Genomic DNA, 25,818 nt, shown 5'->3' with positions numbered 1-25,818 from the left:
GTCAGACAAGGAGAAAAATGAAATAAATGACAGTAATTTGCAATTTATTCCTTGTAAAGTAGCTGGGTGCAGAAGGGCTGCTGGGTGAATTTATTTCATCGCTTGACATTTATTCTGCTGGTTGATCTTGATTGATTGTGGAGTCTCAGTCCTGGCGTTCTTATATTGAATACATACACAGGCTGCAGCATTTCTAAGTAATGCTGTGCACTGTGATTAATCATATGATCCTATCACTAATGGCTTACGAAGAAATCATTTAAATTTAAAGTTACATTAATGTTTTTTTAAATCCCTAATTCATTAGTTAAATTGTCTACGATTTTCTACAAAGCACTGAGGGAATAAAAATATGCCAAGATATTTCATCTAGGTACAACGAATGCCACAATATTTTAAGATGATCACTTCTACTTTCCACTTCAGCCATGGAATAGAAAAGACTGTCTGGAAATGATTTTCTCCTCCAGGATAGCCTCCCCTTCAAACATTCTTAACTAACTTCCATCATGAGGCATTAACTAGGGTTAAAGTGAAAGGTGGTGGATTTATCCAGTCAGTTAAAAGTTCAGCCCCCATAGCTTCATTCAAATGTGAGTATGTGAAAAAAACTTATCGTAAATGATTATGAACAAAACATTAAAAAAACAGTCAAGGATAAGTCATCAGGATTAACTGATGGTAAATTTAGAGTTGGAATTGGAAACTTGGAGTAAATGCATCTACTGAGTAAAGACTGTCTCAGAATTTGTTATGAAATAAGCTTTAAGGATTCCTACAGTTATCTAGCAGTTTACACCAAATGGTCCCTCATCCCACTGCTGAGAGGAGGCATCTACCTACCAGCAAAGGCAGTTAATAAGAGGAAAAAACGGTGAATCTCAGAATTTCACCTGAGATTACTCTAGGTCCCAATCAAAGCACACCCCTCCATATCCATAGGTTCCCAATCCGTGAATTCAACCAACCGTGGATTGAAAATATTTGGAAACAAAAAATAATAATGAAACAATAAAAAAATTTACAATAAAAAAACAATACAAAGAAAACTCAAAACAGTACAACAATTATTTACACAGCCTTTACATTAAATTCAACATTATAAGAAGTAATGTAGAGATGATTTAAAGTATATGAAAAGGTGTGCATAGATTACACGCAAGGACTATGCCGTTTCATATTGGGGACTTGAGCATCTTGCAGATTTTGGTATCCTGTCATGTTGCCTGTAACTTACGATAAAAATGGAAATGCTGGCAGGGTGCGGTGGCTCACGCCTGTTAACCCAGCACTTTGGGAGGCAGAGGCGAGCAAATCAGCTGTGGTCAGCAGTTCGAGACCAGCCTGGCCAACATGGTGAAACCTCGCCATCTACGAAAAATACAAAAACTAGCCAGGCATGGTGGCGTGCGCCTGTAATCCCAGCCACTTGGGAGGCTGAGGCAGGAGAATTGCTTGAACCCGGGAGGTGGAGGTTGTAGTGAGCCAAGATCACACCACTGCACTCCGGCGTGGAAGACAGAGCAAGACTCCATCTCATAAAAGAAAGAAAAGAAAAAGAAAAAAAGGAAATACTAAGTTTCCTGTGTTCTGGTTAAAATAAATCTGTAAATCTAGTAGACTAACTCAGGAATCTTCAGGTTTTCCTATGAATATCTTGGATTACTTAGACAAAATTGGAGTTTATGTGACTGAAATGCCTTGTGAAGGCCTTTTGCTGAGTTTTGGAAGGAAAGATGGTCATAATTTGTTTTTTTTATTTAAGCTGGGCTACTCAGAAGATGTCTCAAATTATGAACAAGAGATCTGCTAGTACTTTGTTTTGTTTTTCTCATGAAAACTGTGTGGCTCCTAACTAATTTTAGTTGCTCAGATGTTTGCTAATTCTAAATAACAGCATTTGTTAAACTTGCAAGGTAAATCTGTTAAATAGAGAAAGTAAATTTAGATAAACTGATAGGCTAGATAAGGTTTACTCTAAGATGTGAAAGATCTAAAGTCAATTTCTTTATTTAAGGCAGGAAGAGATATGACTTTATTCAAATAGTCGATACGTTTCATTATCTTTATATCTGGTATAAAGCAAAGAGACACTGATAGGTAATTTACTTACTCTTCAGAGTGATGATCTGAATCTGGTAAGTTTCTTTATTCCTAGGATATAAAAGGCTATGACTTTATTCAAGTACTTGATCCACCTTGTTATATCAACTGGTATGAAGTGTGAAAGATGTGAATGTAATAACTTTCCTTATGTCTTAAAAATAGAGAAATATCTACAAAGATTCCTTAAAATATTAAAGTTTGGCTCTATTTTGTTATACCAATAACTGCCATGAGACAAAAAAAGTGACCAATATACTTTTGTTATTTAAGACTTGTTAATATCCTTGAATTTTCCCAAAGAATGTGAAAGAGAAATGATTTGCAGTCAACAACTTCATCTCAAAAAAAAAAAAAAAAGGTAACTATCTTAAAGACCAAAGTTAAAAACATCATACCTGTTAGAATATCCAGGGTTGCAGCTTTTAAGATCTGGTGATGAGTAGTGGGCTATTTTTAGTTTTTTATGTGTTGGACTGAATAACTTAGATTCTGAACTGATTGTAGGTGATACGTTTGCTTTGCTGGATAGTTGAGTTATAGCGTTTGTTCTCTTCTTGGAGGGGTGCTGGGTATCACTCAAACAAACATTATTAGGAGGAGATATTTGAAACTCCTCATCTAGTGTCTGGTTTTGTTTGGTTTTTCTTTCCAAAGAACTGCATTTATTGCTAAAATCAGTCAAGACAAGAGTTGTAGCTCCAAATGTAGTTTTCCTGTTGATCTTTACTTCTGCATGAGGTTTTCCAAAAGTATTACACGGGTACTTCACTAGGTTGCTGAAGGCAGCAGAATTTTCTTCATTCTTGACTGAATCTGGAAGAAGAGATAAGTAATTCTGCAATAGTCCTATAAATATAACTACTGACTATGTGAAACATCTTTTTATTTGATCAAAATATTTATGTCACTTTATTACGGTGAAATATATAGAACTAATCATACAAAGATAGTTTGAGGAAGTCAGAATTAATCGTCTTCTGGCTAGGAAATGAAATATTATGTAAAAGGCAAAATTTCAACTTATAGAAACCCAGAGATGGGATTAACAAAGATTTGTATTTTCTTTTTATGATGCTTAAGCATTTAAAGGTCATTCAGCTATCAGTTTTGCTAATATTAGGCAAAGTATTAAAAAGTGATAATTAAGAGGTGATGTCCCATAAAGCTTTAGGTCAGCAGTTACAGACCTGTTTCTAGCCTAACAGGACTGTTTCTGTGAATGGAAAGACAAGGTGAAAGGCTTATTTAAAATAAGTAAAGATGAATTACAGAGACTAAAATCTATTAAATTCAGTGTTTCAACAAAGTATCGGAGGATTTTGAAATCTGTCCAATAATACATTTTATATCATCATTGAGATGTCTTTCTGACTCAGAAACATTAACAATATAATAGTTAATGAGACATATAAATGCATTTCAGAATGTTGAAATTGGTGTGGCAACCTAAGATCGTGGTTTTCCATGAGTTCTGTCTCTGCTGAAGGATACTAAAGAAGAAGGGATAGAAACAGGAAATGCAGCAAAGCTGTGCAAGGGGTGATGTCTGTCTTTCTGGCCCAGGGAACAAAACACAATATGACAGTTAACACAGTGTGGGGGTCCGTAAGTCAACAATGAACTTTCTCATCTCTAATTGAAGAAAGAAATAACACTTTGAGAACACAATAGAAGCCGCAGCAATGAAATGGCTCTTAATCACAGGTTTCCTCTGAGGTTTTACATACTCTAAATGCATGAAATCGTGAGCTATAAAGAGTTATTCTGAAGGATTTCAGTGAAATCAGTACAATTGTCTGGATAAAGATTTTAATAACAAGGGGTAGAAGGGATAAAGAAGAGAAAAAAATCAGCATTTTTCTATTCCACCTGCAAAGATATTCTTACAGAAATCCTCCCTTTCAATTTATGAAACACTTGGACTGAATAACAAACTCGAAAGTTGCTGAAATCTGCATAAAACAAAGCTTTATTGAATAATTCATTAGAAACAGTAGAGAACAGATGTGATCATCTCCGTTTTTTTGAGATACAAAGGCACATACTGTTTTAGCACAAGCATGTTTTCCCTCCCTGTTAAAAAAAAATACTCAACAGAATATTAGCATGGTTTACATGCAAAACTGGCAATTCCTTTAAACCTATGAGAAAGAAAATATTTTATTTAGTTAGGGAATATCAAGATGAAGCAAGATACATTCCTCACTTTGTATAATTTACCCTCATAGAAATGTAACAAACTCGAAATCAAAATTCAGTCTTACCAATAGGCCTTGAGGTCAAGCAAGCATCACATGCCTTAGAAGAGGGCTTATTTATTAAAGTACAGACCACACATGTCCACTGCTCTTCAGACTTCCGAGCCACAGAGTCCATAACATGATCCACCCTGCTAGGTGTCCAACTGATTACACTATTTCTAGTCGGAAGCTTGCTGTAAGATAATTTTTAAAATTAATCATTAACCTTGTTATTGCCTTATTCTTGTTTGGGTATTTTAGAAATGATGACAGAACCATTAATACCCCAGTGCTATTTCTTTATTATTGCTTAGAAGTTAGAACTATATCTTAATTTTTTTTTCTTTGTAGAGATGGGGTCTTGCTATGTCATCCAGGCTGGAGTGCAGTAGCACCAACATAATTCACTCCAGCCTTGAACTCCTGGATTCATGCAATCTTCCCACCTGAATCTCCTGAGTAGCCTGGACTACAGGTACACATCAGCATGCTTGGCTAATTTTTAGTAGAGATGGTATGCTATGTTGCCTAGGCTGGTCTTGAACTCCTGGCCTCAAGTAATCTTCCTGCCTCACCCTCCTAAAGTGCTGGGATTAAGGTGTGAGCCACCGTACCTGGCCAGAGTAAAATGTTTTCACCTGGACCCTACTAACTGTTGTTAAAGTGAGAACTATCAAATAAAAGTTATTTAGAGTCAAATAATTGAGTACTTTTTTAAACCAACTAAAAATATTTGGTATCACATTAGGAAGTATTTCTCAAATAATTGCTATATTACCAAAACAAAACTAAAATACCTTTATTCAATTAAATTACAGGAAAATACACCTATGCAGAAATTAGAGGATTTGAAAGACGTGAAAGTTTTATACTCATGTGCATAGAAAAAAAAAAAACTCAGGAAACTCTATAATTTCTCTACAGTATCTGCTGAGCACTATATACATTCATTAATCCATAATGATAATAAAAGATATCTCTTTGTCTTATTTCCCTTCATGTAAAACTGTTTCATGGTGGATAGCCGATTAATAGATTAGCAAGCAAACAATAAAACCAACCCCGATTTTTGGCCACAAATGTAAATCTTGATTCTCCATCTGAAGTTCTTTATTGACCATGTATTTTTACACAAAATGCCTTTATACGGCTGTGACGTAATGCTACTCTCCAAAGCGCAGCTAGCTATAGGTCTGCAACTAGAGCATGTCACATGGTTATGCAACCACGGCAGCATCACAGATTCCCTTCATGATCCTAAACATCAATACTGACAAAAGCTCTTCCAGGTAAAGGCTATGTATCTTACATTTCAGAACATGAGTTCTTTGACTTTCAAAGGTAACCTTCTCTCCTGTAACATTTTGTTCTTTACATGTAATTATGCTAGTTTTAAAATTCAGGCGTGTCTGGTAAAATAATAAATAGCATAAGAAAATCTGAAAGTAAGATACATATCATTAGGATTCTTTTATCTTTACTTACCTTGACTTTTAATGCCACTCAGTATTTATTATCCCTATGGAACATCAGATCTTCTACAGAATTTGTTTATTTGACCTAATCTCTGTCCCCTACTAACATACTTTGAAAGGCAGCATGATGCATTTATCTATAATTAAAGGCAATTTAAATGACCTTTAGATTTTCAATGTGCTCCAACTTTTCCCTATTTCCATTTTCTTCTGTCCTATAAGTTTCCTTAATCATAAGGAGAATTTTATTGTTACATATGGAGGCTTTGGAAACATTCTTTCCTTACTGCTCCATTTCTTCATCACTCATTAATAAATTCTTGCCAGTCTCCACATGGATATGTAACAAGAATCTCAAACTTAATGTGTTATAGTAGAGTGAATAACGGCCTCCCAAAGACAACAGGTCACAATTCCAGGAATCTATAAATGTTACTTGATAAAGATGGAGAGTTTTGCAGGTGTAATTACAGATCTTGGCATAGAGAGATTATTTTGGATTAGCCCATGGTCCCTTAACCCAATTGTAAGTGTTTTTATAAGAGAGGTAGCTGGGCAAGGTGGCTCATGCCTGTAATCCCAGCACTTTGGGAGGCTGAGGTGGGCAGATCACCTGCGGTTGGGAGTTCAAGACCATCCTGACCAACATGGAGAAACCCCATCTCTACTAAAAATACAAAATTAGCTGGGTGTGGTGGTGCATGCCTGTAATCCCAGCTACTCAGGAGGCTGAGTATCGCTTGAACCGGGGAGGCAGAGGTTGTGGTGAGCCGAGATCTCGCCATTGCACTCCAGCCTGGGCCACACAAGAGCAAAATTCCATCTCAAAAAAAAAAAAAAAAAAGAGAGAGAGAGAGAAGCAGAGGGAGATTTGATACACACCAAAGAGAAGGCAAAGAGACCACAGAGGCAGAGGTTGCATGCAGTGATGTAGCCGCACATGAAAGAATGCTGGCAGCACCAGAAGTGAGAAGAGGAAAGGAACAGGATTCCCCCCTAGTGCCTCCAGAGGGAGCACGGTCCTACCTACACCTTTATTTTAGTCCAATGAAACTGATGTTGAGTTTTTGGCATCCAATATTTGAATGAATCCATTTCTGTTACTTTAAGCTACCAAGGTCATGATCATTTATGACGGCAGCCACAGAAAATGAATACAGATAAAATTCATGATCCACCAATCAGCAGTTCTACTAATCCATCTCATGTCAGTAAATGGCATCAGCATCACTCAATTGATCAGGCCCAGACCTAGAAGTCATCCTTAATACTTTTTTTCCTCATATTCCCGCCTTCAAGTCCATCAGCAAATCCTGTAGGGTCTGCTGCAGATGCAGATTTACATGAAGCAAAGGAAGTTCAACTTTCCATGGCTTGGTGTGTCCTCTTTGGACTGGGATGGGCAGCATGGAGAACGGGGGCCATAACTCAACCACATGCTGGGGGCTCAGAGAGGTAGTCCTTGGGCCTGGGTGCTGCCAATATCACCTCACATCTGCCCAGGGACAATGTTGCCTTGGTGACCTCAAGGAGCAGGTGGACTCTGCCCTGAAGCTTGAGGAGAAGGACCTGAACAAGACATGCTGCATCATTCCGTGTTCACAGGCCACCATGATCCAGGCTGCCAGGACACTCTACCCCTACACCACCCACTCTAACCTGGTAGAATGGAGAAACCTGAGGCACCTGAGGAAGATCAAAGGGCTGGGGTTCTCAAAGTCAAGTTCTCAGGACAGCAGCATGGACATCACGTGGGAATGTGTTAAGACATGCAGATTTTCAGGCCCCTCCCCCGGCCCACTGAATCCCCAGCTCTGGGGGTGGGGCCTGGCAATCTGTGTTTTCATATGCCCTTCAGAAAATGCTGGTACACACCAAAGTCTGAGAGACACTGCTCTCAGGGTTTCCTTATAGATGAGAAGTAATGCTGAAATAACACATAGGGGAAGTTGGAGATGTGTCACTATTGACAACTGTGAAGCTAAAGGCTTTCTCATCTAGCCATAATAAAAGATGCAATGATATTGTTGGTGGCCATATGAAAAGGCAATCAAGGAGTTTGCAGCCAAAAACATGAGGGAACACAATTACACAGCTGTGTCAGGCAGTGAACTAATAATATTTCATTTTTTCTGATGTTTGTGGTGTTTAAGAAATATAATTTGTTGTGATTTCTTATTCTAAATATTCACATTAGAACCTAACGTTGTAGTCCTATTTTTAAATTGTTTTTCATAAATAAGGCCCCCTAAATTATAAAAATTTCAGTCCTTAATCCTACCTCAACTTCCAAAATTATCCTAAATGCGACGTTTTTTTCCCCACCACTTCCACTCTCTTCCCTGTCACCAGCATTTGCCACCTGCACTACTTCTGAGAGTCCCCGATGCTGCCACCTCACTCTGGTTCCAAGGCCGTCACTTTCCCACACAGCAGCCTAAATAATCCTCAGAAAACCCAAGTCAGTTCATGCTGCCCTCCTGCTCAAAATCTCCCAATGGCCGCAGCTCAAACTATTGACAACAGTCACCAGGGTGATTGATCTTTTCAAACATAAGTCAGTTATTTCACACCCATTCAAAATCCTCCAAAGGCTCCCATACTACTCAGAAGAAAGTGGAAACGTCTTTTCTCGGACAAGTCAAGTCTGTATGCTCCTTTCTTGGTTCCTCCCAAGCAGGGAGGCTCCCTCTGTCTCTCACTCCCTCTGCTTGGTCAGTCACACATGCCTTCTTTCTCTTCCTTGAACAACTCAGAGGCTTCATGCTTTTCTGGGCTACCTTCTTTGAAAATTTTACCCCAACCCCCAATTGTTACAAGTCAGCAGATCTTTTCAAATCTCCTCCTCAGGGACTAATCCGCCCACCCTAGCAAAAAGGAGCCCTCTCCATCACTATCCCCTACTGTGGCTGATGTTCTTGAGAACACTAATCACCTCTTATCATTGCCTCATGTCTTATACACCTAGGTATAGATACCTTTTTCTTTCTCTTGAGACAGAATCTCACTCTGTCTCAAGAAAGGGATGAAGAAAGATTTACCTAGCAAGTGGAGGGCCAAAAAAAAAAAAAAAGCAGGGGTTACAATCGTAGTCTCTGATAAAGCAGACTTTAAACCAACAAAGATCAAAAGAGACAAAGAAGGGCACATAACGACAAAGGAATCAATGCAACAAGAAGAGCTAACTAGCCAGGCACGGTGGCTCACACCTGTAATCCCAGCACTTTGGGAGGCCGAGGCGGGTGGATCACGAGGTCAAGAGATCGAGACCATCCTGGTTAACATGGTGAAACCCCGTCTCTACTAAAAATACAAAAAATTAGCTGGGCATGGTGGCGCATACCTGTAATCCCAGCTACTCAGGAGGCCGAGACAGGAGAATTGCCTGAACCCAGGAGGCGGAGATTGAGGTGAGCCGAGATCGCGCCATTGCACTCCAGCCTGGGTAACAAGAGCGAAACTCCGTCTCAATAAAAAAAAAAAAAAGAAGAAGAGCTAACTATCCTAAGTATATATACACCCAATATAGGAGCACCCAGATACATAAAGCAAGTTCTTAATGAACTACAAAGAGACGTAGACTCCCACATAATAATAGTGGGAGACTTTAACACTCCACTGTCAGTATTAGACAGATCGATGAGACAGAAAATTAACAAGGATATCCAGGATTTGAACTTAGATCTGGACCTAACAGACATCTACAGAACTCTCCACCCCAAATCCACAGAATATACACTCTTCCTAGCACCACATCACACTTACTCAAAATCTGACCACATAATTGGAAGTAAAACACTCCTCATCAAAGGCAAAAGAACAGAAATCGTAACAAACAGTCTCAGACCACAGTACAATCAAATTAGAACTCAGGATTAAGAAATGTACTCAAAACTGCACAACTTCATGGAAACTGAATAACCTGCTCCTCAATGACTACTGGATAAATAACGAAACAAAGACAGAAATAAAGATGTTCTCAGAAACTAATGAGAACAAAGGGCAATGCACCAGAATCTCTGGGACACATTTAAAGCAGTGTCTGGAGGTAAATTTATAGCACTGAATGCCCACAAGAGAAACGAGGAAAGATCTAAAATCAACACCCTAATGTCACGATTAAAAGAATTAGAGGAGCAAGATCAACAAATTCAAAAGCTAGCTAGCAGAAGACAAGAAATAACTAAGATTAGAGCAGAACTGAAGGAGAGACACAAAACCTTAAAAAAAAAAAAAAAAAATCAATGAATCCAAGAGCTGTTTTTTTTTTCTAAAGGTCAACAAAATAGACCACTAGCCAGACTAATAAAGAAGAAAAGAGAGAAGAATCAAATACTGTAGACGTAATAAAAATGATAAAGGGAATATCGCCACTGATGCCACAGAAATATGAACTACCATAAGGGAATACTACAAACACCTCTACATAAATAAGCCAGTAAATATAGAAGAAATTAATAAATTCCTGGACATTTACACCGTCCCAAGACTAAACCAAGAAGAAGTTGAATCCTTGAATAGACCAAAAACAAGGTCTGAAATGGAGGCATCAATTAATAGCCTACCACCCAAAAAAAGTCCAGGACCAGACAAGTTCACAGTCGAATTCTACCAGAGGTACAAAGAGGAGCTGGTACCATTCTTTCTGAAACCATTCCAAACAATGCAAAAAGAAGGAATCCTCCCTAATTCATTTTATAAGATCAATATCATCCTGATACCAAAACCTGGCAGAGACTCAACTAAAAAAGAAATTTTCACACCAATATCCATGATGAATATTGATGCAAAAATCTTCAATTAAATACTGGCAAACTGAAACAGCACATCAAAAAGCTTGTCCATCACGATCAAGTCAACTCCATCCCTGGGACACAAGGCTGGTTCAACATACATGAATCTATAAACATAATCCAACACATAAACAGAACCAAAGACAAAAATATGATTATCTCAATAGATGCAGAGAAAAATCCAACAGCCCTTTATGCTAAACATTCTCAATAAACTAGGTTTTGATGGAACGTATCTCAAAATAGTAAGAGCTATTTATGACAAACTCACAACCAATATCATACTGAATGGGCAAAAACTGGAAGCACTCTCTTTGAAAACTGGCACAAGACAAGAATGCCCTTTCTCATCACTCCTATTCAACATAGTATTGGAAGTTCTGGCCAGGGCAATCAGGCAAGAAAAAGAAATAAAGCATATACATATAGGAAGAGAGGAAGTCAAATCGTCTCTGTTTGCAGATGACATAATTGTATATTAAGAAGACCCCATCGTCTCAGCTCAAAATCTCCTTAAGATGAGAAAAAAACTTCAGCAAAGTCTCAGGATACAAAATCAATGTGCAAAAATCACAAGCATTCCTATACAGCAGTAACAGACAGAGTCAAATCATGAGTGAACTCCCATTTACAATTGCTACAAAGAGAATAAACTACCTAGGAATACAACTAACAAAGGATATAAAGGACCTCTTCAAGGAGAACTATAAACCACTGCTCAAGGAAATAAGAGAGGACACAAATAAATGGAAAAACATTCCATGCTCATGGTTAGGAAGAATCAATATTGTGAAAATGGCTATACTGCCCAAAGTAATTTATAGATGCAACACTATCCCCATCAAGCTACCATTGACTTTCTTCACAGAATTGGAAAAATCCACCTTAAGCTTCATATGGAACCAAAAGAGAGTCCGCATAGCCAATACAATCCTAAGCAAAAAAAAAAAAAAAAAAAAAAAAAAAAAAAAAAACCAAAGCTGGAGGTATCACACTACCTGACTTCAAACTACACTACAAGGCTACAGCAATCAAAACAGCATGCTACTGGTACCTAAACAGAGATACAGACCAGTGGAACAGAACAAAGGCCTCAGAAATAACACCAAACATCTACAACCATCTGATCTTTGACAAACCTGACATCAACAAGCAATGGGGAAAGGATTCCCTATTTAATAAATGGTGTTGGGAAAACTGGCCAGCCATATGCAGTAAGCTGAAACTGGATCCCTTCCTTACACCTGACACAAAAATTAACTCCAGATGGATTAAAGACTTAAACATAAGACCTACCACCATAAAAACCCTAGAAGAAAACCTAGGCACTACCATTCAGGACATAGGCATGGGTAAGGACTTCGTGACTAAAACACCAAAAGCATTGGCAACAAAAGCCAAAATAGGCAAATGGGATCTAATTAAACTTAAGAGCTTCTGCACAGCAAAAGAAACTATCATTAGAGTGAACCAGCAACCAACAGAATGAGAAAAGAATTTTGCAATCTACCATTAGACAAAGGGCTAATATCCAGAATGAACAAAGAACAATGTATAAGAAAAAAACAACCCCACTAAAAAGTGGGCAAAGGATATGAACAGACACTTCTCAAAAGAAGACATTTATGCAGCCAACAAACGTGAAGAAAAGCTCATCATCACTAGTCATTAGAGAAACGCAAATCAAAACCACATGGAGATACCACCTCTTGCCAGTTGGAATGGTGATCATTAAAAAAGCAGGAGACAACAGATGCTGGAGAGGATGTGGAGAAATAGGAATGCTTTTACACTGTTGATGGGACTGTAAATTAGTTCAACCATTGTGGAAGACAGTGTGGCGATTCCTCGAGGACCTAGAAACAGAAATACCATTTGATCCAGCAATCCCATTACTGGGTATATACCCAAAAGATTATAAATCATTCTACTATAAAGACACATGCACACATATGCTTATTGCAGCACTGTTCATAATAGCAAAGACTTGGAACCAATCCAAATGCCCATCAGTGATAGACTGGATAAAGAAAATGTGGCAAATATATATCATAGAATACTATGCAAACATAAAAAAGGATGTCTCTTTGCAAAGACACGGATGAAGCTGGAAACCATCATTCTCAGGAAACTGACATAAGAACATAAAACCAAACACCACATGTTGCCACTCATAAGTAATGTTGAACAATGAGAACACGTGGACACAGGAAGGGGAACATCACATACTGGGGCCTGTTGGGGGGTGGGGGGATTGGGGAGGGGTAGCATTAGGAGAAATACCTCATATAGATGACAGGGTAATGGGTGCATCAAACCACCAAGGCACATATATACCTATGTAACAAATATGTACATTCTGCCCAGGTACCCCAGAACTTAAAGTATAATTTTTTAAAGTGGGGGAATAAGAAAGGATGCAAAAACATTTTTTTTTCAATTTTTTAAAAGATAAGAGTATAGTGGAGTGATTATAGGTCACTGTGATCTCGAACTCCTGGGCTCAGGTGATCCTCCTGCCTCCACCTCCCAAGTAGCTGGGACAACAGGCATGCACTGCCATGCTTGGCTAATTTTTAATTTTTAGAGATGGTGTCTTGCTATGTTGCCCAGGCTAGTTTTGAACTCCTGGCCTCAAGCGATCCTCTTGCCTCAGCTATCCAGAGCACTGGAATTATAGGCATGAGTCACCCTGTGCCAACCAACTCAGTTGAATTTAATTCTCTCCATCACTTCCCATCTTTGTTCCTATAGTACTGTTTCTTCTACCTCTCTTTCATGGGGTCCTTTTCTTTGGATCATCAAAGTTAAGGCAACAACACAGCTAATGCCTCTGCTGATCTGACACAAGGCGGAGCTCAGGCAGTAGTGTACTGGTACCAGTACTGCTCCATGACCTGGGGGATGGGGACCCCTGCTCTAAGATATCTCTGCATTTCTCAATGGAAACAAGTTACTGGCATGGGAAGCAATTGATTTTTCTTTGTCCAAACAAAACAGATTAGTTTTTAAAAATACCAATATAAATGTTAATAAAACTGAAAAGGAAGTTATGTGAAATAAAGTGGCATTTAAAGGTTTGAATAAAAAGCTGCCGTCTACCTTTGATTTTAGTCGATATATGATTTCTATTTCATTCAGTCTACCATGAATCCTTATTCTTGGAGCACCAAAACTTCCTGGAAGCCCTCGAAAATAGAGTTATTTTGCTGAAACCAGAAATAATTTCTTATTATGAAGCTTGAGGTAAGAGGCTTAAATAGGAAGCAGCTTAGACCCACCTTTTCTCTTTCTATTTGTTCTATCTGTGGAGAGCCATGGTAAGGTCAGCTTTACGGATTCCAGCCTCTGAGGCTCTGGTCCCTACAGCTTTTCTACTAATTCTGTGAATTATTCCAATATTCATTTTGGCTACATGACCCATACATTGCCATTTTTGTTTATGAGAAGTTGAGTTGGGAGTTGGGTTTCACTGTAGTCCAGACCTCCGTCCCTCCCTCCCTTCCTTCCTCCCAGGCTGGAGTGCAATGGTGTGATCTTGGCTCACTGTAACATCCACCTCTGAGGTTCAAGCAATTCTCCTGCCTCAGCCTCCCAAGTAGTTGGGATTACAAGCATGCGTGACCACGCACAGCTAATTTTTAAAAAAAAATTTTAAAGTAGAGATAGAGTTTTTCTATGTTGGCCAGACTGGTCTCTAACTCCCGACCTCAAATGGTCCACCCACCTTGGCCTCCCAAAAGTGCTAGGATTACAGGCGTGAGCCACTGCACCCGGCCTCAGATTATGTTTTAAACATGGAACTACACAGCTTCCCCAGAACAAATTTATCCTACCAAACCAACCCATCACAGGTTTTCTTATGTCTCTCAAGTGCCCTCTAATTGCTCCAGGCCCTCAAAAATTTCTGCCAGATTACACGTGGCTAAAGAATTGGTTTGCAGACAACACTAAATTCTCATTGACATGCAACCAACTATCGCCACATTTCCAAACTAGATGGTTTTTAGAGACCTGAATACGTGCTCCTGAAGGAACAAAATATCCTCCCTGTGTTCAGTTTTCCAAATGTTTTCCCTGTATACTTTCCCATGTGCTGTTTCGTCTTTCAGAAAATCCTTTTCCTACCTCTTGTCTTTGATGAATTCCTATTTCTTTCTGTACTAAATTCAAAGACTGCCTCTTTCAGAAAGACTTCCTTGCCCTTCCGAGGTGGACTTAAGTGTTTCTTTCTCCATACTTTCTAGCACTTCCATCTCGGTGCTTTACCTATTTCCCATTTACTTTCTGATTCGCCCTTCAGCATTTTGAGAAGCTGTGTTCTATTTTGTCTCTGTATTCCTAGTACCTGGCATATAGTAGACCCTAATAAGTAAATAACAATTTTTAAAAAGTTTTTTAAAAGGTCCTAATGAAAGGTAAACTCCTCAGTTTTCACTGGAGGAAACAATATTCACATATATAAATTATATTAGTGAGCAAATAACTAAGAACCAACAATAGGCCGGGGGCAGTGGCTCACACCTGTAATCCCAGTATTTTGGGAGGCTGAGGCGGGTAGATCACCTGAGCTCAGGAGTTTGGGACCAGCCTGGCCAACAGGGGGAAACCCCATCTCTACCAAAAATACACAAATTAGCCGGGTATGGTGGCAGGCACCTATAATCCCAGCTACTTGGGAGGCTGGGGCAGGAGAATCACTTGAACCCAGGAGGCAGAGACAGGCTGCAATGAACCGAGATCACGCCACTGCACTCCAGCCTGGGTGACAAGAGCAAGACTCAGACTCAAAAAAAAAAAAAAAAAAAAAAGAACCAACAATAAACAGTATCTATATTTAAAGTGTGATATGATCAATGAAAACTGGAAAATTGGGAGAGGACTTGAGAAGTTCAGTAAGCTTTCAGCGATGGAAAAAACAGGAGGATTTAGATAACTGGTACTGAGCTTTTTAGACTCCTCCAACTTAACTTGAAATGACTTTACACTAAAATGAGAAAATTTAGTCAACATAAATGTTCAAGTACTCATCCAGAAAATAAATGGGCTGTACTTAATCACAGAAAAATCTAAGAGGGCAAATCGTACTGGTTTTCAAACTTTTTAAAATATGTAAACATTTATTTCACAGTGTATAGTTGGTTTTCCAAACAAAGTCTGAAGCTGACTGCCAATAATGAAAACAGAATCAGGTCAGGAGGGAAGAAGGATTACAAGGTCCAGAACATTTTCAGCACAGCACAGCCTTTGCTAACTCATAGGTAACCCCAAACCTCTTTTGGGGAACTCTGAGGTCTTGGAAATCTAGTTTCAAAACAAAAAAGAAATTCACAACCATTTATGTAATAAATAACATATTTGATAATTTTTTTTATCTGAAAAGATATCAGTTCATAGAACATAGAAAACAGATATAGAACACTAATCATTCATTTAGTAGGCAAATATATATCGAAGGTCTTCTATCTGCCAGCTACTATGTTCAATGTCGTATTGGTCATAAATGTACATCCTTATTATAAAAAAGTTCTTGTTCATAAAAAATTATGAAAGTTCTTGTTCAGGCCAGGCGTAGTGGCCCACCTCTGTAATCCCAGCACTTTGGGAGGCCAAGGTGGGTGGATCACGAGGTCAGGAGTGCTATACCAGACTGGCCAACATGGTGAAACCCCATCTCTATTAAGAAACACAAAAATTAGCTGGGCATGGTGGCTCGTGCTTCTAATTCTAGCTACTTGGGAATCTGAGGGAGCAGAATTGCTTGAACCAGGCCCCGGGGGGCAGCGGCTACAGTGAGCTGAGATCACACCACTGCACTCCAGCCTGGGCTACAGAGCAAGAAAAAAACAAAAAAGTTCTTGTTCTTAAAAAAATATTATGAATGTTCATTAAAAATTTAAAAAATATAAGCATGTATTATATATACATTATCTAAAGGTATTTCAGATGTCTGTGATAGTAACATGGGGTGAAGCAGCTGAAAGGAAGATATGGAGTAGTTTAGAGGAAAGTATTGGAGAACAAGAGTGACGCAGAAAATGAAACACAGAGACACAAAGAAGAAAAAGCACGCAGCTTTAGATATATTTATGAAGACATAAGCTGGGACCTCCTTTGCATGCCAGCTCCCTCCCCTGGCCCTGAGCTCCACAGACAAGATCCCCCCCCTCCACCTCCCGGGTTTCCCACAGCCAAGTGGCGCCCCAAGTCTCTTCCTATGTCCAATCCTATGATTTTGTTTCCTTCGCTTTTTCTTTGCCGCCCACCCTGTAGTTATTGGCATTTGCTGAAGCTCAGACCGTGGCTCATTTTATTCATTCTAGTGAACGGAGAAGTCGGAATGCTTCAGTCAATCCCACCGTGCTGACAGCCTCTCTCATTCCACATCATAGCCCCTAAGGACATGTCTTCCTGGCTATTCCGCTGCTGTTTCACCTCTCTAGCACACACTGCATCTTCACCACTGTATCCCAATTTTCCCAGACCCATAATGTGAAAATTTACACTATTTGGTCCTGAAAGCTTTTGTATTATCCTACCTGTCAAATCTGCCAGTCCTTGCTGACCTAGTTTTACAAGGGTACCATGTCCAATGTCTTGACCCCAGCCTGGTAGCCATCGCTTGCCCGTTAGGCTGCACCAGCTTCTTTACACGTGTTTTCAATCTCCGTTTCCCATACTTTCTGTAGTTAGCTATGCTACAATCAGCTAAAAATCCTTAATGTGCTAATTTAGGAAAGACCTTAAGCATTCCCAAAACTACTCATGATCCCAAATTTGATCCCACCCTCCTTGTAAAACTAGCTTTTACTATTCAACAACGTGGAGCCTATGTTGGGGCTGGCCAGTTTGCTCATCATCCCTCCACCACGCCATGTTTATTAATGATTCAAGATTTGTGGCCATGCTTCTTTCTTCCAATTAAATACTGTCTGCTTTATGATTTAATAAAAATTCTATTTTTTTAAAGTGGATTTCAAACGATACTTTTAAGTCTAGTCAAGTACAGTAGGAAGAAGGAGGGAAAGAGTAGAATAGGGAGCTTGATTCAAATGACGCTTTCTTTGAGATCTTCCCGACCTTGCTGTACATGTAAACCTCTAACATCCCTGAACACTTACAGCATTTTATGTGCTTCATGTCACACAGGTACTACTGATTTATAATCATATATACTGCTATGCAGCTGCTTTATACTGTTTAATCTTTCTCTTACATTTCCCCAAAAGGTCCTATGGCCTGTTACCAAGGTAATGGTACATTGGGGAAAAGAAAATAATCGGACATTTTAAGAATTATTGGACAGTGGCTCTAAACTGATACTAATTCTAGGAGACAAAAATGTCACTATGATCCACCACCAGTCAGGCCAGGAGATCAATGGAATTTTAGCCCAAGTACCTCTCACAGTAACTCCTCAAACCTGTCCTGTGGTTTTTCTCCAGTTCTGGAATGCATCATTGGAAGAGACAAACGCAGCAACCGGCAGAACCTCCAGACGTGAGTTTAATAAGTGGTCTATTATTTCACCAACAAGACATACAATCTGTAAAAAGATCTTGCTCCTGTTTTATAATATTATTTGTATATTATTTCTAAGTGAAGCAGAGACTTATGAAGGTAGTTGCAGTTTTTCCAATTATTGACATCGCCTGGTACTCACTTTCCAAACTAGGTTAAAGGTAAAGGCTAGATATTATTCCCTGAGCCAGAGATTTTCTACATAAATTCAGAATTGGTTCATAAATCACCTTTAGCTCCTTCCGGTTCTTCGATGCCGTTATTTTCTATTTCCTTCCTAGGACTAAAATGCTTTTGAGTTACGCTCTCTTCTGAATAGCCTGACAGTTATTCAGTTATATTCTCTGATTATTAGCCTTTTAGTTAGATGGTTGGGGCAAATGGTAGTCCTTTAAATTAGATACCTTACCATATGTCAACATGTTGAGGATTTTCTTTTTGACAGTGAGGACAGAAATATGTCATTCTGTTATTGTCCCCAAAGCGGCACACGGTTATTCTGCAGTGACACTGACCACAATTTGGACGTTTGTAAACCTTACAGTGTTTAGAGACGGCAAGTCCTGCTTTACGGCACTTAAAAAAAAAAAAAAAAAAAAAAAAAAAAAAAAAAAATTCTGTTAGCTACAAAACAGTGCTGCCAAGAAATCAAAGACACATTGGTGAAAGTCATCTCTAAAAATCATCTGTTAAAAATTTACACATTTGTACATATGACGATATAATCTTTCCTTTCATCAGGGAAAAAGGTATTGACAAGATTTGGTAATATGTGTCAAATAAGATTTGTGTGAAATAAGTCATTATTTTATGTCATTAGTATTCAAAATTGCTCTTTGCATGGCTTTATCCTCTTATCTAAATGAGATGTAAAAATTCTATATTTAAAAATGTCTTTTATGCTTTTAAGGATTTTTTAATTAACCATAATTATGTAGTTAAAAGAAAAAGACTAGATTAGCTTTAAATATGATTATTTTTAGAAGGCTGAAACTGCTCACTCAGTTTCAACAACCAAAAATCTTATTTCTAGGGGGCAAAATTTAATAAGAGCATTTTCTCTGTTGACCTGAAAAGGGATTTTTTTTTTTCTTTTTTAACCTTAGAGATTCACTAAAAAACAATAAAAAGAAAATAAGCATTCAAATACCAGCCTAGCAGAGAATATATTCCATTTTGGTATAAAATCTACTTCAAAAGATATTTTGATATATTCTGTCAGTTTTAATCCACTCACAAATATTTAAGCCTCCTACAAAGAAAATATCTTGAGTTTCCATCAGCAGTGTGAAAATGTAAAAGCCGGGAAACATGGCTCACCACGTATGAGCTGAAAATTACACAAACAATTTGCACTAATTTAAGGAACGTATTGAAAGACCCAATTTAATCTGGGTGGAAATGGACAGTTTTCTATGGTCATCTTTTACTGGAGGAAGAAGTAAGCAAATGCAATTTAAAAATAGCCATAGTTACTCAAGACACATCTGTAGAACAAGATGTTCATTAACATTTTAGGCCAATTAATAAAGAATGCTACAATTCCTGCCTTTCTGAACATAGTAAAAACGAAAAGTTTGAATATAGAAAATGGACTGTGAAAAAAAAGAAAAAAAAGGCATATCTGCAATATTTTGTTTAAAAGATGAAATGTGTTTATCCAATTCTATATATGCATATTGTATATAACTTTCCACATTTACAAGTCAGCAAGTACTTCATTCTCACAACTGTGGTAGACAGAGAAACATTATTATCCCATTATACAGATGTAGAATCTAAACTTAAATAAAGTTATCCAAATAATCTAAACCACATAGAAAGTAAATGGCAAAGCCTGATTGAATTAAGGTCTATAGTAAGTGGCATAGCCTGACTGAACTAAGGACTATTTATCTGAAAGTGTTACTGTATGTTGGCCTCTCTAGACTCTCTCTATTTGATGTACCCAAAAAATAGAAAAAGAGTCTGTAAAATGCTAACATGGCTGCTCCCAACTTGGTATAAAGATAACTGAATATTATTATAGATAGATGAGTTTGAACTGACCTATAATCTATAATTTCAAGATGTTAATTACACCCACATGTCCCTTTCTTTACTGCACCTCCATGCACCTTCCACTAGATGGCTATATACAGCTTTCACATTTTTGGTGCAATCCAAAAGGAAACCACTGACGTTTTACATAGTTGAAAAATTTTGCTCTTACCCTGTAAAAGAGAATGCTGAAATCACGTATCATTTTGACAAGGTGATGGATTTGTCCATCTGTTAGTTGACAAACCTTAAAATGGAAAAAAAAAAAAAAAAAAAAACAGAGTCTAGTTTCATTACTTACTCATTTCTATAAGAAACAGTATGCCTTGCCAATTCTGTGAAAGAGAATGTAATTAGATTTTGAATACAGCTGACCTTTGAAAAACATGGGTTTCGACTGGGAGGGTCCACTTATACACAAATTTTTTTCCTCCTCTGCCACCCCTGAGACAGCAAGACCAAACCCTCCTCTTCCTCCTCTATTTATTCAATGCAATGATGAGGAGAAAGAAGATCTTTATGATGACCCACTTCCACTTAATGAATAGTAAATATAATCCTTATGATATTCTTTTGTTTTTTTAGAGACAGGGTCTCACTCTCTTGCCCAGGACGGAGTGCAGTGGCACCGTCATGGCTCACTGCAGCTTCAAATTCCTGGGCTCAGCCATTCTTCTGCCTCAGCCTCCCGAGCAGCTAGGACTGCAGGTGCGGTTACCTGGCTCTTACAGGATTCTTAATATCCATTTCCTTTCTCAAGCTTACCTTATTGTAATAATACAGTATACAACAGAAAACATACAAAATATGCGTGAACTATGTTATCAGTGAGATCAATAGTAGGCTATTAGTAGTTACGTTTTAGAGGAGTCAATTATATACAGATTTTCAATGGGGGGGTTAGCACCCCAATTCCTGTGTTGTTCAATAGTCAATTGTATATGCATATCTTCTAGAGCTCTATTTCTCACATATCTATGTAGTACCATTAACAGTAGTTTTATTTTGAACTGATATTACTGATAAAAATACCTTATTTATAAATTTTAATTGTAAATTCAAACATTTATTGAATATTCTGTATTAGACATCTTCAAAGTCTCAGCATTATCTATCAGACACCTTAAAAAGTCTTGCTGGACTTGAAAAAAAAATTACCAAGAACAACCTAAAAACAGAAGAGAAGGGAAACTAGGTACAGGAGTAGACCACCCAGGTCACTACCAAGCTTTAAAAAGATATGCATTTATATATATACATTAATATCAAAGTACTTATTAACACATGGAAGACCTCAGACACAGACCATACCGAAGAATTTTTTCCTGACACAGCCTAGCATAAATCTCAATGTTATCTTTGAAGAATTACTACTTGGCACATGTGCTGTTAATGGTTATCCCAAAAGAAATGGTCTGATGCCTAATGCTTGTTGCCTGTGTGTGAACATGTACATATACAGCTGACCCTTCAACAACACAGGTTTGAACTGAGCAGGTCCACTTATATGCAGCTTTTTCTCAATCAAACATGGATTAAAAAAATACAATATTTGTGAGATATGAAGCCTGCATATATGTAGGGCTGACTTTTTGTAGAGCAGTTTCCCTAGGGCCAAAAGCAGGACTTGAGTATGCATGGATTTGGTAGAGCCTGAAGTACTGGAACTGATGCCCTGTGTATACCAAGGGAAGGCTACATATCTACATACAGATACATGTACAAAGAAAATAATTTATCAGTGACTATAAAAGTGAAAATCTAATCAACATAGTCATCTTGAAAGTATTATAAACATTCCTCAGTTGTTTAAACTTTAAAACTTGCGTTCATCCAAAACATTATTGGTTACCATATATTACATACTATATTAAGTTACACCTTGAAAGGTTACACTGTACTTTTTCAATAATTGTGCATGTGCTTTCAAGAAGCTAATAGTTAAAATTCAGAAATGCCATTAACTTTTAAACCCCCAGAACTGATGGGTAAATGATCTTTTCCTAGGTAAATAGTTGGCTGGATGCAGAGATAAAAAGTAAATTCTCAGTGCATCACAGATAACAACAAAACCCTGGGTCCTTTTCTTTTTCAAAAACATCTTTCATAGAGGTTTAAGTGATTTTTAAAAAGCTCATTCTTGTTAAAGTTCTGTTTCATTATTTCCATACTGAACTTACTTATTCCAAGTATCAAAAAGCAGAATCTAATCTAGATATATCATTAACTGGCTTCTTTTAAAGCTTAATTCATACTAATTTGGGTATTACTAAACTGTCTAGTAAGTGTCTACACAAAGTAAAAAAATACCCTGAGTTCATATAAAAGATAATTTAGTTAATAGAGTGAATTATGTAAAAAATAATTCAGCTATTGGAGCTAAACATTAATTTAGTTAGTAGCAACAGGTCTTGATAAAAGCCCTAATGTAGAGGTCTTCCCTACAAACTAAAATATATGTATTCTACCTGGGTTTGGGTGCACACCTCTCTTATCCTCTTAGAGCATTGCCATATTCATCACCATTCTCTTTTCTACAAGTTTAACATCTCCCCTTCAAACACTTTTTTTTCCCCAACATGTAAATAAGTTCAAGTCTCTCTAGTTGTAGAACAGGAAAAAAACAAAATAACGACTCATGTCTTGTTCTGGTAGCCCCCTCTAGCAGGCCAATATTTTCCCTTCACTCCAGCCTATTCGAATCAGGGCTGTACATTTTGTTTCCATTTCCTCACTGATCACTTTTTCCCGGCTTCCACTGCTCTTTCCACTACAACAGCGGCTTCTAATGTCACCCACGGCTGTAATCAGGAATACATGAGTGTGTGCCAAACATGTACTTAATATGCCAGAGACGGAAAAAAATTTGTGAGTTAGTTCATTCACATAACCCGCAAATATTAACATCTAATGCCAACCATACACCACAGGCCGTGTGTCCTAGATGTTGGGATACTTTGATGAACAAAATCTTGTTTTCTTTAGAGACTGTGTTCTAGCAGGACACAGATTTTAAACAATAAGTATAATAGGTAAATATGGCATGTTTGAAAGGAATAGATGGTATGGAGAGAAGAGAAGGCAGGGCAAGTTAAGGAAGAGAGAAGTTAAGAAATGTGGAGTGGGAGCGTGTGCACACAGTAGCTGTAAGTGCAATGTCAGAGCTGGCTATGCGGAGAAGTTGACCTGGACAGAGATGGGAAGCAGGAGACCTGAAGTCTGGGGAGACTGTCACTGCAATGCAGAGTTAGGGCTTCCACACTGGTTCCTTTGCAGGACTAAAAACAGACAGATAATTAAAAAAAAAAAAATTTTAAACCTACTTTAACAGCTGGGTGGAGACCACTGTCAAAGAGCGCTTCATTTTTGATGATGTTCCCTACTCCAGGCAACACGCTCTGATCCATCAGCACGTCACCCAGCATCTGGCCTTTCTGTTTCTTAACTTCGCTTTCTGCTCTCAAGAAACTAAATGTAGGTGAACATACATCTAATTCTTTCATCATTCTTATTCTCTGTTGGCTTTCCATTGAGTTTCTATAGAAAGGAATATAAAATACATGACAATAAGTCTGGTTACAATTTCACAAAGTCTCATTTAAAATGAGCTTTGCTGACCAGACATGGTGGCTCAAAGCCTGTAATCCTAGCACTATGGGAGGCCAAGTTGGGTGGATTACCTGAGGTCGGGAGTTATAGACCAGTCTGACCAACATGGAGAAACCCCATCTCTACTAAAAATACAAAATTAGCCAGGTGTGGTGGCACATGCCTGTAATCCCAGCTACTTGGGAGGCTGAAGCAAGAGAATCTCTTGAACCCGGGAGGTGCAGGTTGTGGTGAGCCGAGATTGCGCCATTGCACTTCAGCCTGGGCAACAAGGGCAAAATAAATTCCATCTCAAAAAAAAAAAAAAAAAAAAAGAGCTTTGCTATAAGCACTTTATGTTCATCAGGATATAAGAGTTGTATATGCAAACAACAAAGACCTTACAAATTATATTATCTGAAGGCTTCTTTAAAATGAGGTTTCATCAATTATAAACTATTTGTTTCTTTAGTCACACACGTGCCATCCCACACCAAGCTCTGCAGTATTGCAGCTTAAGTACTTTTATTTTTATACCTGAGTTCTACTGATGAGTCAAAGAAACAAATCAAATCTTTGGTGAGTTGCATTTCCAAAACAGGAGAAGTTCCATTTTTATATTTATACTCAAGTGGATTAATCATGACGGAGCCTTTCATTCCAAAATGAATCCTGAAACAAAATCAAACCCATTTTTGAGTGGCAGAAAGTGTATCATTTATCAAGCTTTTTTCCTGTACTATCATTTTTTTTGGATTACAAGCAAACAAATGTAGACAGGATAGACACTTTGAAAGTGCAGCAATCAGTACTAATATTACTATATATTTTTCTTTCATGACTTTGTATCCTTATAAAGATAGAATATGTGACAATCAGTTTTTCAACTCAAAAATAAAATAACTTCTCAGAGAAATAATAAGGTACCAACAATAAGCCCAAGAAAATACACCCCTGCTCCTCTTTTCTTGTCAGATGAAGTATCTTTTATTCACGGAACAGTCTAGCATCTCTTGGCATTTTCTCAGACTCAAAGGCTTGGGATGAGATAAGGCTAAGTTTAAGTTGCCTACAGTTTGTGTTTTCACAAATTCTACAAAGCCACTAATATTCAAATTCCTTATTTCTAACCACAGTGAATTGGAAATATTTACCTATTGCAAAATAATATCTATGGTTTAAGACATTCTTTTTTCCCCTTGTTTTGCAGTAAGCAATGAAACAATTATTGTTTTTTTGCAAAATCTTATGTATCACAAAAAAGAAAGCAAGTCAGAATGCTATTGTCTTCAATTCTTTTCATTTTCTTTTACCTCTATATGTAGTGGGAAGAGGAGATTTATAAATATTTACAGTTAACTTGAAAGCCACAATGCAGTGATGAAAAATTCATAACCTTTCACATTTTATAGGATTGATTAGCATGTCCAGTTTTTTAAAAAAGTAGTTCTGTAAGATCTCTGATGATGAAAATCAAAAATGATTATCAGGATGAAATACTGTATTCCGCCTTTCAAGTTCCTCTCCTTATAGCTTTGTTGAGTTAATAAATAGGGCTCTTTTGGCAGCAAATGTTACTGCTCTCTGCTTCTAGTTGTGGAGCACCATGTTATGATATTGTACAAGGTTAACTGGTCTAACTTTAAAAATGTGCGTTTTAAACTCTGTGTGCCCTACTATCAATCATAAATGCATTTTACATGCCCTATAGTTCTTGATAGGAAAAATGTGTGCCTGTAAGTACTCCATAATTTAGCCTACAGAGGTTCAACCCCAGTGAAAGGTGTCCAACTGTCATGCCCAGAAGCCATCATATCTAAAATCTTTTCAGCTGCATGGCTCATAAAGTGGATTCTAAATAACTTTCTATAATGAAACCACATCCACATCAAAAATCTCAAAGGTTAAGACCCAATCCAAATGCAGGAATAGCCCCAACAAGAACCGTAGATCAAATAAGTATGCCTCTGTCTTATAAATCAATTCACTTTTAGTAAAACAGTGCCGAAAATATTTATTTTATTTTATTTTATTTTATTTTATTAAATAGATATA

At 37.8% G+C, this 25,818-nt stretch overlaps 1 protein-coding gene across 1 annotated transcript in view; it reads right to left on the bottom strand.

Moving 5' to 3' along the window:
* The window catches only part of NEIL3 (nei like DNA glycosylase 3), a 54,933-nt gene that overhangs the window by 5,795 nt on the left and 23,320 nt on the right, over positions 1 to 25,818 (bottom strand). The window contains exons 3-8 of the mRNA XM_010344424.2: positions 24,301 to 24,435; positions 23,499 to 23,712; positions 20,348 to 20,422; positions 18,545 to 18,711; positions 4,371 to 4,540; positions 2,502 to 2,919 (exon numbers count right to left, since the gene is read on the bottom strand). Coding sequence (XP_010342726.2) covers positions 2,502 to 2,919; positions 4,371 to 4,540; positions 18,545 to 18,711; positions 20,348 to 20,422; positions 23,499 to 23,712; positions 24,301 to 24,435 — 1,179 coding nt within the window. The remainder of the gene's footprint in view (positions 1 to 2,501; positions 2,920 to 4,370; positions 4,541 to 18,544; positions 18,712 to 20,347; positions 20,423 to 23,498; positions 23,713 to 24,300; positions 24,436 to 25,818) is intronic.

Source organism: Saimiri boliviensis, chromosome 3 (assembly GCF_048565385.1).
Source record: "Saimiri boliviensis isolate mSaiBol1 chromosome 3, mSaiBol1.pri, whole genome shotgun sequence".
Taxonomy (NCBI): domain Eukaryota; kingdom Metazoa; phylum Chordata; class Mammalia; order Primates; family Cebidae; genus Saimiri; species Saimiri boliviensis.
Note: the sequence above shows the minus strand (reverse complement) of the source record. Positions and strands in the feature narration are given on the sequence as shown.